This window comes from Argopecten irradians, chromosome 7 (genome assembly GCF_041381155.1).
Source record: "Argopecten irradians isolate NY chromosome 7, Ai_NY, whole genome shotgun sequence".
Classification (NCBI taxonomy): domain Eukaryota; kingdom Metazoa; phylum Mollusca; class Bivalvia; order Pectinida; family Pectinidae; genus Argopecten; species Argopecten irradians.
Genome location: NC_091140.1, coordinates 7,434,449 through 7,448,339, shown reverse-complemented (window position 1 = coordinate 7,448,339; position 13,891 = coordinate 7,434,449). Strand labels below are relative to the sequence as shown.

The 13,891-nt window shown below is 34.3% G+C and overlaps 2 protein-coding genes across 5 annotated transcripts; both read left to right on the top strand.

Annotated features, from left to right (window-relative positions):
- Nucleotides 1-2,787: 2,787 nt before the first annotated feature.
- LOC138326837 (heat shock 70 kDa protein 12B-like) lies at nt 2,788-5,171 on the top strand. The gene is made up of 2 exons (XM_069272836.1): nt 2,788-2,886; nt 4,830-5,171. Exons 1-2 carry the CDS (start codon nt 2,788-2,790, stop codon nt 5,169-5,171), a joined length of 441 nt encoding a protein of 146 aa, XP_069128937.1.
- Nucleotides 5,172-5,786: 615 nt separating this feature from the next.
- LOC138327427 (heat shock 70 kDa protein 12A-like) lies at nt 5,787-13,637 on the top strand. Of its 4 annotated transcripts, none has more exons than XM_069273507.1 (6): nt 5,860-5,984; nt 9,092-9,195; nt 10,471-10,785; nt 11,219-11,437; nt 11,766-11,922; nt 12,279-13,637. In XM_069273507.1, exons 2-6 carry the CDS (start codon nt 9,100-9,102, stop codon nt 13,346-13,348), a joined length of 1,857 nt encoding a protein of 618 aa, XP_069129608.1. In that variant the 5' UTR covers nt 5,860-5,984; nt 9,092-9,099; the 3' UTR covers nt 13,349-13,637. The 4 variants fall into 4 exon arrangements, with proteins under 4 accessions (XP_069129605.1, XP_069129608.1, XP_069129607.1 ...); XM_069273506.1 differs by lacking the exon at nt 5,860-5,984 and adding an exon at nt 7,871-8,676; XM_069273505.1 differs by lacking the exon at nt 5,860-5,984 and adding an exon at nt 7,871-8,682.
- Nucleotides 13,638-13,891: the final 254 nt, after the last annotated feature.

Here is a 13,891-nt window from a genome sequence, read left to right as displayed (position 1 = left end):
AAGAAGACAACCCAGTCTAATGAAATATGTATGGCTCAAAATCAGTATCTCCTTCAAGAAAAAACCTTTAAAACCGAACTAACATTACGTTTTGAAATCAATTCAAATGAATGTAAAATATTATATGAGTATTATATGGGTATATGAGTTTATCTATCATGTCACATTACCATATGTGAATAAATTAGACCTGACAAATAACGGAAAATCATTATATATTGAATTCCAAAATGCCTTATGAGTGTGATATATTGTAAATATACATTGATATTGAGTTTGACTATATGTTATTTAGCTTACAAATACGTATTGACAAACAGAACGCGCTATGCTTTTAAATGCATGTCGAGAGTCACAGTTACTAAAACCAACAACGGCAACATCGATATCGTACTACCCTTATGTTGATCTCGAGCACATAGGAAGCAAACGAGTTTTAACAAGATCCGATTTTGGTGGGATCATATATCACCAATAGCCTGATGATGTATACAAAGATATATATGTATTTATGTTTATTTAAAGGTATAATGTTATCGTCTCATATGCCCAATCATGCCAAGTTTGCATTGTGCAATTATCCATACTGGAAAAAACCCGCTTCTTATTCACTTGATAATTAGCTTGTACATTTGTAACGTTATACCATACCGTACCAATAGCCCGAGCTGTAACACATCAACATATGATCTAGGCCATTACGTGACCTTCACCTTGAAATATTTTAGTGGGATTTTCCTATTTGGTATGTTTCTCGGTATTTTCCGACTATCATTTATTCTGGCAACTATCCCGATCTGGAAATTTCCTTGTGTATATATTAATTAACCAACTTGTGACTCCGTGTTAAAGGAAACAATATTTAACTCAATAAATCTACAGATAGCGATTCGTATGTGTTCGATGTATTTAGTAGTTGTATCAAAAGGTACATTTAAATGCCTGATATGACACTTTGATTTAACAATTAAGAAGACAGGTCTGTAATCCAATGCTAACAAAAAATATGTTTTCCATGCTCACAAGTTATGACTCATTATGAAAAATAAAGTTTTGAAATATCAAGCGTCCCTATTTTCAATGTAAAACACTATTTTTATCAAACTCACCATACCAGTATACTCTCACTTAAAGGCTCAACACACATTCAGGGTATTCCCTTCTCAAACATCCATCTAACTTGAAACAAAGTTTTGTTACAGACATCAAATCTAAAAACGAACACCACGAGCTCTTAATATTAGTCTGATATTCGGCCGGTTGATTTTCATTGTCATTCTTAAAGGGACAATTCAGTATAAGACAACATTAAAATTTGTACATATATCGAAAAAAAACCTGTTCTAATGGATATTAGACCAGTCGGTTTTACTGTGATATGCCAGAATCACCCATGGTGGTGAAATGCGTGTGAAATGTTCATACTCGCTCGCTGTCCGCCATTACACATTGTGGTCGAACATCTTGTATGCCGAACACTGTCCCATGCTCGTAGAGTAATGCAACTTTGTCTAGAACTGCTCAAATCGCTCTGACAGTAGTGTGTTTACCTTATTAGGTAAATTTTCTTGTGTAAAAAGTCATTTTATCACCTCCTCATTGGTTATGTTGTTCATTTGTTTAACTTGCGTGACTTTGGCTCGGGTATGGATACAGAGTACACACTGTACCTGCTTAATCGTATTGATCAACGATTTGTAATTACAACGGTATCAATTAAAATACTTAACTTTGACGTGGAATTTGTCAATAGTTTGTGTTATATGTTTCATAAGAAATGTAGAACAATACATTTATGCCATATTTTGCTTCTTGTTTGGGAAAAAGAATTAGCCTGAGTGAATTGTCCCTTTAAAAGTATAATTGTCGTAATCATCTAAAATCGTCTACACTATACATTTTGATTTACATTTTTAGAATTCTAGCAAATTATTTCACATTTTTTAAACATTGTTTTACATGAGGGAAATCGGCATGAAGATTTCCTCAGAATAAGGAGGATTTGTGGTTAAATAAAATTTAGATAATGAGATAAATGCATAATGCAGTAAAATATATTTTGATAAATCAGCATTACATATTCGGAATGGTATGGAGAAATTCGGTTGCAATGTTGTTTTTTTTCCATAAAAATACAGTTCTATAGAAAATTGATCTTTTTAATATTCTGCTTCGTTTCGGGAGTTCAATTATAAAAAATACAGTTCTATAGACAGTTCTTCTAAACAAACATAACAAAAACATGTATCAAATGGTGTTTGCATTTTCATTGAATGAACTTTAACATTCTCACAGAATACATTTTCGGTATTAATATTCATATTTCATTATTTTGGTATTAAAAATGAGCTATGCTTTACATGGACATCAGGCTTTGTGTAACCAAGTGACGAAGGGTAATGAGGCTATGTGACGGAGAACATTCAAACTTTATTGATGGATCCCGGTACTAAATATATGTTCAATAATGTTGTCGGAATTTATTTTTGTATGGTCGTTAATTCAATAAATGAAAGAATAAGTTTCCAATGCTGTTAGATAAAACAGTTCGATAATAGCTAGCCGTAGCCAGACAAAAAACGATAACTGTCTCGACAGCTGAATACAGGCTACTTTAACAATTGCAAGGTGATTGGTTCATTTCAATGTGAAATCGTTAATTGCACAAGCTATCTAATATAAAATCGAAAGTTTTAAATTCAAGTTAATGTATTGCAGTTCTGTCGGGTGCTTTTGGTGGGAGTTTACTACATATATTTTCTTTGAACAGTACTCTGGTGTATGACTATGGACTGGCAACAGAAAACGAAACCCGTGGCTATGATACCACCGTCAGACACAAGGTACAAGAAGTGCACCGTCATCGAAACCTTACCAAAAATACAGGTTAAGTCAAACTATTGACAGTCTTTCGTTATTTTTATTAACGTTATATGTGCCGTCATTTTCATAATCACAATTCGAGAAAAGTTTCAATGTTATTCATCCTCAAAAGTTACTAACAGTATGAGAATAACAAAACTTGCAATGCCTCGGTTTTGATTTAACAACGTCAAACAGGAACTTAAAATGAATTTTGGCTATATTGAAAAAAAAACCCAAAAAAACATGATATTTACGTCCAAAGTGCAATAAAACATTACATACGGTAAAACCCAGAAGCCAAGTTGTGATATACCATTTCATTTGACATTTACAGTGATATTAGTTGTCATAAAGTGACTTCTTCAGATATGTTGTCATCTAAACATACAGAAGGCTTATAAACTAGAACTATCAAAGTGAATAAATTCTTACAAATCCTTACAAATGCTTCTAAAGCATCATACATATTTATCCGTGCCTTTTTTATGACTTTCACAGCTTAATTCATCAAACTGATGGTTTTCAATAGTTTACTGAAGAAAAAATAGGATGTCAAAATTTTCGCCCGGTTATGGCCCATATGCAACTTTGCTCAGATTCAAAATTTGATCGATATAAACTATAGATGTTGTCCGATTTACATAGAGGTCATTCTTGTTTCTTGATGAACATTAAACAGGATGGTAACTTGGATAATTTTTACGGGTGAAAAATAGCACAGTGTTTTTTCTCACGAGATTAACTATAACTGTTATTCACCATGAATCAAGAAATATTCTATTTAACAATGTTTACATTTCTGTTCTAGGTTTAGGCAAATTGATATTTGTACATATATTTTAATCACGATTTTCCTGTCATCTCAAGTATTTTCACGCATGGTACTGTAACACATCTCGAGGCAAAATAACATATGATAATCTAATATGACACATTTATGTTCCAACAAATAAAAATGATTTATTATTATTTGTTTTCATACTAAATCCGGCTTTTTGATGGCAAATTGTTTTCTTCATGTTACTTTAATTATTTTTTATTTGTTTTCATACTAAATCCGACTTTCTGATTGGCTGATACTTTTTCTTCATATACTATGAAGAACAAATCCGAGAATGGCGCGAAAACCCGATGTTATCATGACGTCACAATAGTGACGTCGACGTTGCGTATTGATTTGGAAAAAAATTAATCCATTGGAAAATCAATGGAATCGAACGTTTAAACATATTTGAAATCATCAAGTAGTCTGCAAAATTAATTATCAGCATTGATGTCACTATTTTTTTTAACTTCATTGGGTAATGAAATAAATTTTGTTTGCAAACATTTGTGACTATCTACTACGCGGATTCACACACTTTGCAAACAAAATTTCTTTCATGCACCAATGAAGTTAAAAAAATAGTGACATCAATGCTTAAATAAGAAAACAATTCTGAGAATGGCGCGAAAACACGACGGTATCATGACGTCACAATAGAGACGTCGACGTTGCGTATTTATTTGGAAAACAATAATCCATTGGAAAATCAATGGAATAGTATGTATAAACATATTCTATTTCATCAAGTAGTTAGAACAATTAATTAAAAGCATCGATGTCACTATTTTTTAAGTTCGTCAGGTTATAAAATAGATTATGTGGGATCGGCTATGCAGATTCGCACAGTGTGCAAACACAATTTCTTTCATACCCCGATGAAGTTAGAAAATAGTGACATCAATGCTTAAATGAAAAAAAAATGATAGGTTTAAATGGAAAGATGCACGTAATATTTTGGTTTTATATTTCAAAAAACGCTATTCCCGCCTAAAAGCGATATTTTAACTGTAAATTCTGCGTTTTGATCTGTGTGTATCTGGTCAATATTGATATGATATCAGTGATATTTTCAAAACCCATCACGATTTTAAAATTTCATATTTTGGGAGTTACATTTGGATCATTTTATTGTGTTTAGAGACGAGATCTAAAGGACACTCCTTATACACTGGTAGCCGCTATAGACCTCGGCACCACCTATTCTGGCTATGCTTTCTCCTCTAAGTGTGACTACACAAAGTCACCGTTAAACGTCCACACGGTCACTTGGAAGGCGGGATCTGGTGATCTGACATCCATGAAAACATCCACATGCATCCTTTTTAATCCAGATGAGACATTTGATTCTTTCGGGTTTGAAGCAGAAGATAAGTACGCCCGTCTGATGGACGAGAACAGTCACCACGACTGGTATTTCTTCAGACGGTTTAAGATGTCACTGTATGACCAACAGGTATGCCAGCCAATAAGTATACCATAGCACCATATCGTTATATGGTGGTTTAGACGCGTTTGAAGTTAATTGGATTCAATATGTTCATTTCTAGGTATTTATATTTATATTGAATTATAAAAAATCCAGTTCATGTCTTCAGATTGTTCAATATAACATTAAATGTATTTGGCTCAATTCTAACTGGTTACTACGACTGTTAATTGGAAATTGGAAATTGTAATTGTGATTCAAGCATAAATGCAGTTCCATGATATCCATTGGACTAATACTAAAGAGATGAGTAGTGTCGTATTTCATGAATGTTAAAACTATTTTAAACTGACCAATACGGTGGGTTTTAGTTAGTAAATCATCGTCTTTAGTAACCAATTTGGTGTTTATTACGTCGTGTAATTCCGGCAAACCATGACAACATATTAACCGGACATTTTCACAATCTCGAAATTTCCGTCAATACGGTATCGTCTTTTTTTACCTTGCTGTTGACAATATTTACTGTATGTAAATTTAATCATGTTATCAAAACCTTACCATGCAATCTGTTATTCGTGCTAAAATATATCTTATAATGCTAATACCGATGCAAAAACTATATACCATGCGGTTTGTTTAAACAAGGAAGTTTCCCGAACGATTAAGCTATATGATCAAAACCAGAAACCAATGTTGGCTATGAAAGTGTTCACGGCTGTCATCCAACACTTGAAGGGCCAATTGTTAGAGACATGCGAGGTCAAGAAGGTGGAGGTATTTTCGTCAGATGTCCGCTGGGTCCTAACCCTGCCCGCTATATGGAGTGACAGATCAAAGCAGTTTATGAGGGAGTGTGCACAACAGGTTAGTGTCACAATACCATTTTTTGTGCTTCCATTAACAACTACGATCACTGAAGGTCAATTGAATTTGGATCAAGAGAAGTGTTCACCGACCTACAGCGGCACACTTGTACATATCTTAGAAAGTTTTGACTGGTAGGATGTGTCTTGGAAGTCCATATATTTAAAATTGTTTTGAATGTAAGGTTAGATGATAATACAATGGATACAATAAATGTGTTATACAAATGAGAACCTGATCCTGCGGACATGTTTCAATCATACAGTCTTCAGGAATTCTAAAGGCCATGCAATGTCGTCCTGATTCTGCTCACGGCATCAAATGCAAGATGAGTGGGGAAAGGAACGCTAACAACGTCACATGAAAAAGTGACAAACTTCGAATCAAGTTTTTCCTCGCCAAAGGTATGTTCTCCGAGTCTATCCAGAAGATAGTGAATCACCTAGATGAGCTACAGAAAGAGCCGGAAGTGTCTGAGATACAAGCTATCATACTTGTTGGAGGATATGCGGAGTGTCCGTTGCTTCAGGAGGAAATTTCTACGACATTTAAAGGAAAGCGATTGATCGTCCCACATGAGTCGGGTTAGGCAGTTCTTATAGGAGCTGTGATCAATGGTCATGAACTGAATGCTGTCACGGAACGGATTAGTAGGTTTACCTACGGAGTCAAAACGTGTGAACTGTTTATCGGTTGGGCGGATACTGCTACAGTATCTTCAGCTCCCATGTACGGATGGGAGATCGTATCCAGGTTTGGGGAAAATCTGAGTCAAAGACTTACTATCTAATGTTTCCGGACCAGACGAGTTTGAATATTGAATTGTATGTTTCGCTGAATACAAACGCTTAATTTCGTAACAGAGCCCGGATATGAATGTATCGGATGCCTGGTTGTTAAGAAGCCTGACACTCGTAAAGGACTGGACAGAGGTGTGGAGGTTGAACTCAAATTTGATGGCGCGAAAATCGAACTTAAGGTTCATGATAGGGACACTGAAGAGGAAATGTATGCATACTTCGATTTTAATGAGTGTATGTTTTAAAACATAAGCCAACCACCCACTCACCACCCAAGGCTAAACTAAACTAGTACATTTACAACTGCTATATTCCGTACATTTTACACGCTTATCAGGATTCATTATACATCTTATGTATGGTAAATCTTTATAACAGTATGTACATCATACATCGTTATCAGGATTCATTATACATCTTATGTATGGTAAATCTTTATAACAGTATGTACATCATACATCGTTATCAGGATTCATTATACATCTTATGTATGGTAAATCTTTATAACAGTATGTACATCATACATCGTTATCAGGATTCATTATACATCTTATGTATGGTAAATCTTTATAACAGTATGTACATCATACATCGTTATCAGGATTCATTATACATCTTATGTATGGTAAATCTTTATAACAGTATGTACATCATACATCGTTATCAGGATTCATTATACATCTTATGTATGGTAATCTTATAACATATGTATTACATCGTTATCAGGATTCATTATACATCTTATGTATGGTAATCTTTTAACATATGTACATATACATCGTTATCAGGATTCATTATACATCTTATGTATGGTAAATCTTTATAACAGTATGTACATCATACATCGTTATCAGATTCATTATACATCTTATGTATGGTAAATCTTTATAACAGTATGTACATCATCAGTTTATCAGGTATTCAGTTATATACATCTTATGTATGTATCATAACGTATGTACATCATACATCGTTATCAGATTCATTATACATCTTATGTATGGTAAATCTTTATAACAGTATGTACATCATACATCGTTATCAGGATTCATTATACATCTTATGTATGGTAAATCTTTATAACAGTATGTACATCATACATCGTTATCAGGATTCATTATACATCTTATGTATGGTAAATCTTTATAACAGTATGTACATCATACATCGTTATTGGTTCGTTTATCAACACTAAATGCACCAAGTGACTATATAGATGATATATTTACACATTTATTGGACAATTGTTACCCGCACCCAGTACTCAGATCTTTGTTCTGGACAAAAATGTTATTTGTCAGACACATTGGTAAAAGGTGTGTGGTATATTACGATACATGTAGCTTTAAGGTTCTGTGTATTTGCGGATAATTATATGGTGTTCGCATTCCTGCTCTCTGACCATAAATGCACGACGTGCAGAGGCATGTTTTGAATTCAGAAAACATTTTACCAAGAACTGTTTATCTAGATCGCAAAGAGCAATGATATCATTGAATTCCCTTTGCATTAATTGTATATATTATCCTTTACATACGCTTGCGGTATACCACCGTCGTTAAACCTTACCAATCAAGACTACAGGTAATGCCATCTGTACACGTTTCATGATAGGACAGTTTGGTAAAAACAGAGTGCAATTTATGAATTATATACACCTAAGTAAATAGTCTAGTTTGATTTTAAATAATCGTCCAATGTACAGCGACAGTACTGCTACCCGCCGCCGTCTAAATATAGAAATGGAATACCTAGAACTCAACAAGGAAGTAAAATCCGTATTGTTTGGAACTTTACATTGATTAATAGTAAATAGCAATATGTCGTATATCTTATTCCTGTAGGCACACTTGTTAGGGTACCTGATATACACATCGAATGACTTTGATTAGGTACGTGTAAGTATATGTTTACAGTTATTTTATAGCATTTCGTTCACCATAGTAACAGTTCGCTCTATGAGAGCTTGTCAATTCCGTAAGTTAAAATGAAGAATCACATTAGAACATTCTTAGGATATATGTATATTATATTGTTTCACAACGTGAGAATTCTATTGATAATCTGAAAACAATATACAAATGTATCAATACCGTTCATTTAATCAAATTTGTCTCAGTGTCATAATTTAATTCAAATTCTGCTCTATACCAATTTGAAAAATATCTATAGATATCTTAATTTCCCAGCATAAAATGGAAAACAGAATATGTATATATGTATATAAAGTCACTTCTAAAATCAATCGATGCCATCACCAAACTCATTAAATCTATACTGTTAATGTGGGTTTTTTTTCATTAAAAGGGAGAGCAATGGCAACTTCTAAGAAGACAAAATCCCTCAAGTCTAATCCCAAGACGGGCTACAAAGCACCAGTATGTCTGGATACTGCCCGGCTAGGTATACAGGTAACTGGAGACGGCCAACAATGGAATTTATATATTCGTCTCAAACTACTAGCATTATTATACATGTACACGCACGACCCTGCTATTTCCATTACATTAATCGATAATTACACATGCATTATTGCTATAAACGTATTCAAATTAAAATATTATTTACAAAAGTGACCAGTTACTCTATCACGAGTAATCGTAAGTGAGAGCTAAATGGGGAAAACATGAACACAATTTCATTCTAATTTTAACATATTCCTTAAAACATCAAAATTTCATAAAAAATATTGTTCGATAATACATTCTAATTTGCAACTAGTTTACCAAATAAAGTTCTTGATGAATTTTATCTATACCGTCAATCGTATTCAAAAATCAAAAATGATTTAAATGTACCTCTCTACAGTACATTTGGGACGATTCGTAAAGTGTAGTATTATCATATCCAATGGAAGATTGTCTTTTGTATCTCTAAGACACTGATATTGCCTTGCGAATGTTAAATTTAAAGGGACATTTCAGTCTCAATACTTTAAAATTTGCGCAGGACGTTAGATTACATGTAGTTGGTTTTACTGTGATATGATAGAAAAGCCCACTGTGGTGAAATGTGTGTGAAATGTTCAAACTCTCTCGATGTCCGCCATTACACATTATGCTCGGACGTCATGTATGCCAAACACTGGCCCTTAATTGATAGTAGAGTGAAGCAGAACTGCTGATATCGCATTTGTTAAACGCACGTGACATTGGCTCGGGTATTGGGCTCAGCATGCATCTTGTACCTACTTTTATATTTTGTTATTTGATTTGGAATTTCAACGGTATTGATTAACATACTTAACAATGTCGTATAATTATCAATATTTTTTTTATTATATGTTCCATAAAGAATATAGGACAACACATTTATGCCATATTGTGCTTCTTGGTTATGTAACAGAATCACTGAATTGTTCCTTAAAGTGATGTTTATTTAGGTCATCAGTATACTGTATACATTGTCATCTGTGACTTGAATAGCTGTTGTAACGAGTTGTCTTTATGAGTTGTTATTTCCAAATCTTTTATTTTATTTTTTTTAGATAATATTTGAAGTCAAATCACTAACTCACAATAACAGTTTGATTACCATATGTATTCTAATGGTCATGTGTTTAAGCATATGTATATATTCTAAGTTACAACAGGAGATCATAATGCAGCCTTACATGATTTATATGGGTAATACAACAATGTTCATAGCAAATATACGAAATAATCCAAACGTTATCTTTCCTGCAGAAGAGAAACATGAAGGATACACCTTACATCCTGTCTGCTGCTATCGACTTTGGGACCACTTTTTCTGGCTATGCTTTTTCAACACAATATGAATATAAACAGTCTCCACTAAAGGTTTCCAATATGACTTGGACTGCGGGATCCGGAAACCTCATGTCACTTAAGACGTCCACGTGCATACTGTTTTCACCTAATGGTAATTTTCACTCATTCGGATTCGACGCAGAGGATAAATATGCCGATCTGCTCGACAACCAGAAACATCACTCTTGGTACTTTTTTCGGCGATTCAAAATGAGTCTTTACGAACAGGAGGTAATTTTAATAATAATTATTAAATATGACGTGTTTGTTTTTTGCACAAAATTGAACAAGAATTTAACAAACGTATTGATATTTGCTAAAAGTGATATTTACTGTAAGTTTGTTAAATTCTTGTTAAATTTTATGCAAAAATCAAACACGTCATAATTTTTCATTTTGTATACATTATTTTTTTTAAAGTATCATTTAAACATTATATAATATTATTTTCCCGTTTAAAAGGCGTTTCAAAAAGAATCATCTATTTCTACAGGAACAGTAATTGAATCATCAGAGATATATGATTTTCAAAATGATGCTATTACTAAAGGTATTCTGAATATGTGTATGGTTATCATAAATGTCTGTTGTTGTAACAATATCATTAAATAAATCATACTTTCTTACCTGACGAAAACATTAAGTATTATCATATATCTTGTAGAACATATCGCGAACAATGACAATACGAGATCAAAACGGAAAGGAGATGCTGGCGATGAAGGTGTTTTCCAGCTCTATCCAATTCCTGAAAGACCATTTACTGGCAAAATGTAAGGAGAGAGGAACAGAGGTGTTTATGTCGGATATTCGCTGGGTACTGACCATGCCAGCCATCTGGAGCGATAAGGCCAAACAGTTCATGAGAGAATCTGCTGAAAAGGTTCCGTTGATATTTTATATTATATCTATTCCCTAAGGATGCACATATATGTATTATACTGTAAATATAGTCAAATGTACATGTACAATGTATATTATCTTTGGTTCACTCATGTATATTGTAATTATGTTATACTGGTTATACTGTTCTTTGAAATTTTCGTTTTGTCAGTAACTAACCCACTTCATACTTTCGATTCGGTACTGTACACACATCAGGGCATATCAGTTGATGAGAGCATTAAGACATCGGTATACGTATGTTTGATAGTACAAACCCCTTTTGTTGTTGGTTTATCCTTTGGTATCATAAAGATTTATGGTTACAGGCAGGCATTCCTGGTGCACAACTTGTGATGGCGTTAGAGGCTGAGGCTGCCGCTCTGTACTGTAAATACCTTCCTGTCAGCGATCTGGCTGTAGGACAGGCCGGCAATGTGTCTATCTTCAAACCAGGAGCCAAGTACATGGTACTGGACATGGGAGGTGTGTATATTATTGAGCTGGTATTGTTATTTGGTTACCGAATCGATTTTATAAGTCTTATGTCGTTTACACCAATCACTTTACAAAAATATTTGACCAATCCTTATAGAAGAAAGGTTCATTACTCTGATTCCAAAGCCAATGATACTACCTATATTTTCCAGTGTCTGGGAAATAATGATAAATGAGTTGGTTTTTGTTTTCGGTTAATGACAGAATTATGCATGATTAAAATAATGTGACATTTTAAATAGCTGATCTAGATCATTAACTGCAGTTTTGGAAAACAAACACTTCATACGAATACAAATTTTGTATTTATCATATAACATTTTAAAACTCCTGAATATTTTCAGGAGGAACAGTGGATATCACAGTTCACCAGGTTGAGGAAGGGCTTCAGTTAAAGGAAATCCATATGGCCAACGGTGGGGACTGGGGAGGAACAATGGTGGACATAGAGTTCGAAAACTTACTGACCGACATCTTGGGTCCGGAGGTATTTAATAAATTCAAACGTGAACAGGTATCGGACCTTTTAGAACTTCAGAGGTCTTTCGAAACCAAAAAGAGATGCATTCATTCTGCATCTGATTCGAAAATAACGTTTACACTTCCTTGTAGTTTGCTTGACATCTTTGAGGAGATCAATCAGGGGACATCCGTAGAAGAGAAGGTGGCAAACAACAAAGATTACGCAAACAACCTGACGTGGAAAAATGACAAATTACGTATGAAATCGGAGATTGCCAAAAAACTGTTCGAACCATCCCTACGGAAAATCTTGGACCATGTAACGGATCTACTTCAAAAACCGGATGTAGCGGACATAGACGCTATCATTCTGGTAGGTGGATTTTCCGAATGTCCCATTCTACAGAGTGAAATATCCAAGAGATTTGCAAACAAGAGACTGGTCATACCAAATCAAGCTGGTCTTGCTGTCCTCACTGGTGCGGTCATTAATGGACATGAACTCGAGGCCGTTACCGAAAGGATCAGCCGACTTACCTATGGTGTTGATGCGATTAGCACATTCATACCAGGACTGCATGACCCACGATTGATGATGATAGGAGAAGATGGAGTTGTCCACTGTCGTGGGGTATTTTCTATACACGTTCGTGCCGGTGAAACAGTACCTGTTGGTCTGAGCTGCCAGCCACAGCAATACGTTGTAATGGAAAAGGATCAAAAGCGGCTGCCAGTGAGACTATACACCACTGAAGATCCTAACCCAATATATGTTATAGAAGAGGGGGCTACGAGTATCGGGGAGTTGATAGTGGATATGCCCGACACCACCAAAGGTTTGAATCGTGGGGTGGATGTGGTTTTAACGTTTGGTGGTGCAGAGATCGAAGTAAAGGCTCTGGATATGCATACACAGAAGGAGTTTAATGCGTATTTTAACTTTCTGGGATAGAAAGTACTTATCCCTTTTACAAAAAAAACAATAGTGGTGTATGCATTCGATTTCAAACTTGCATGTACCGATCAGTTACATACGTTAACCTCAATTACTCAGATCTTAATGCAAATGTTTAGCAAAATAAGCTACTCTCATTTCCATACGCCACATAACAATGATTATAATGATAAATAATGTACTATTATTCCTATGTTTTCTTTGTCTATACATGTATATTGCAAACCATTATTAAGTGTAAAATGTCCCTGATGATTGGTCATTTTATTAAAAACAGATACAACTCAACAAAGAATTGTGTTATTTTGTTATTTTATATCTTCGTTATTTATATAAAAAAAACATTTTTTAAATATCTTGGTTAAGGAAAAGGGAAAACACAAAGGTTATGGTCTTGTTAGGAAGTGAACAGTTTTATGGATATGAGTTTCTGCTGTTACTGCATGTCACATGGAACTATTATCAGACAAACAAAATAATGGTTTTTATACTTCCATCACCATTCGAACTCATGTTTCGATGCAGGTAAATGAAAACGAA

Bases quoted from the DNA above. Each gene is read 5' to 3' on its own strand.
- LOC138326837 (XM_069272836.1), top strand. From the start codon at position 2,788: ATGGACTGGCAACAGAAAACGAAACCCGTGGCTATGATACCACCGTCA. The intron at 2,887-4,829 runs GTTAAGTCAAAC...TATTGTGTTTAG, and splicing joins AAACCTTACCAAAAATACAG to AGACGAGATCTAAAGGACAC.
- LOC138327427 (XM_069273504.1), top strand. From the start codon at position 5,811: ATGTTGGCTATGAAAGTGTTCACGGCTGTCATCCAACACTTGAAGGGC. The intron at 10,786-11,218 runs GTAATTTTAATA...TATATCTTGTAG, and splicing joins TGAGTCTTTACGAACAGGAG to AACATATCGCGAACAATGAC. The intron at 11,438-11,765 runs GTTCCGTTGATA...TTATGGTTACAG, and splicing joins TGAGAGAATCTGCTGAAAAG to GCAGGCATTCCTGGTGCACA.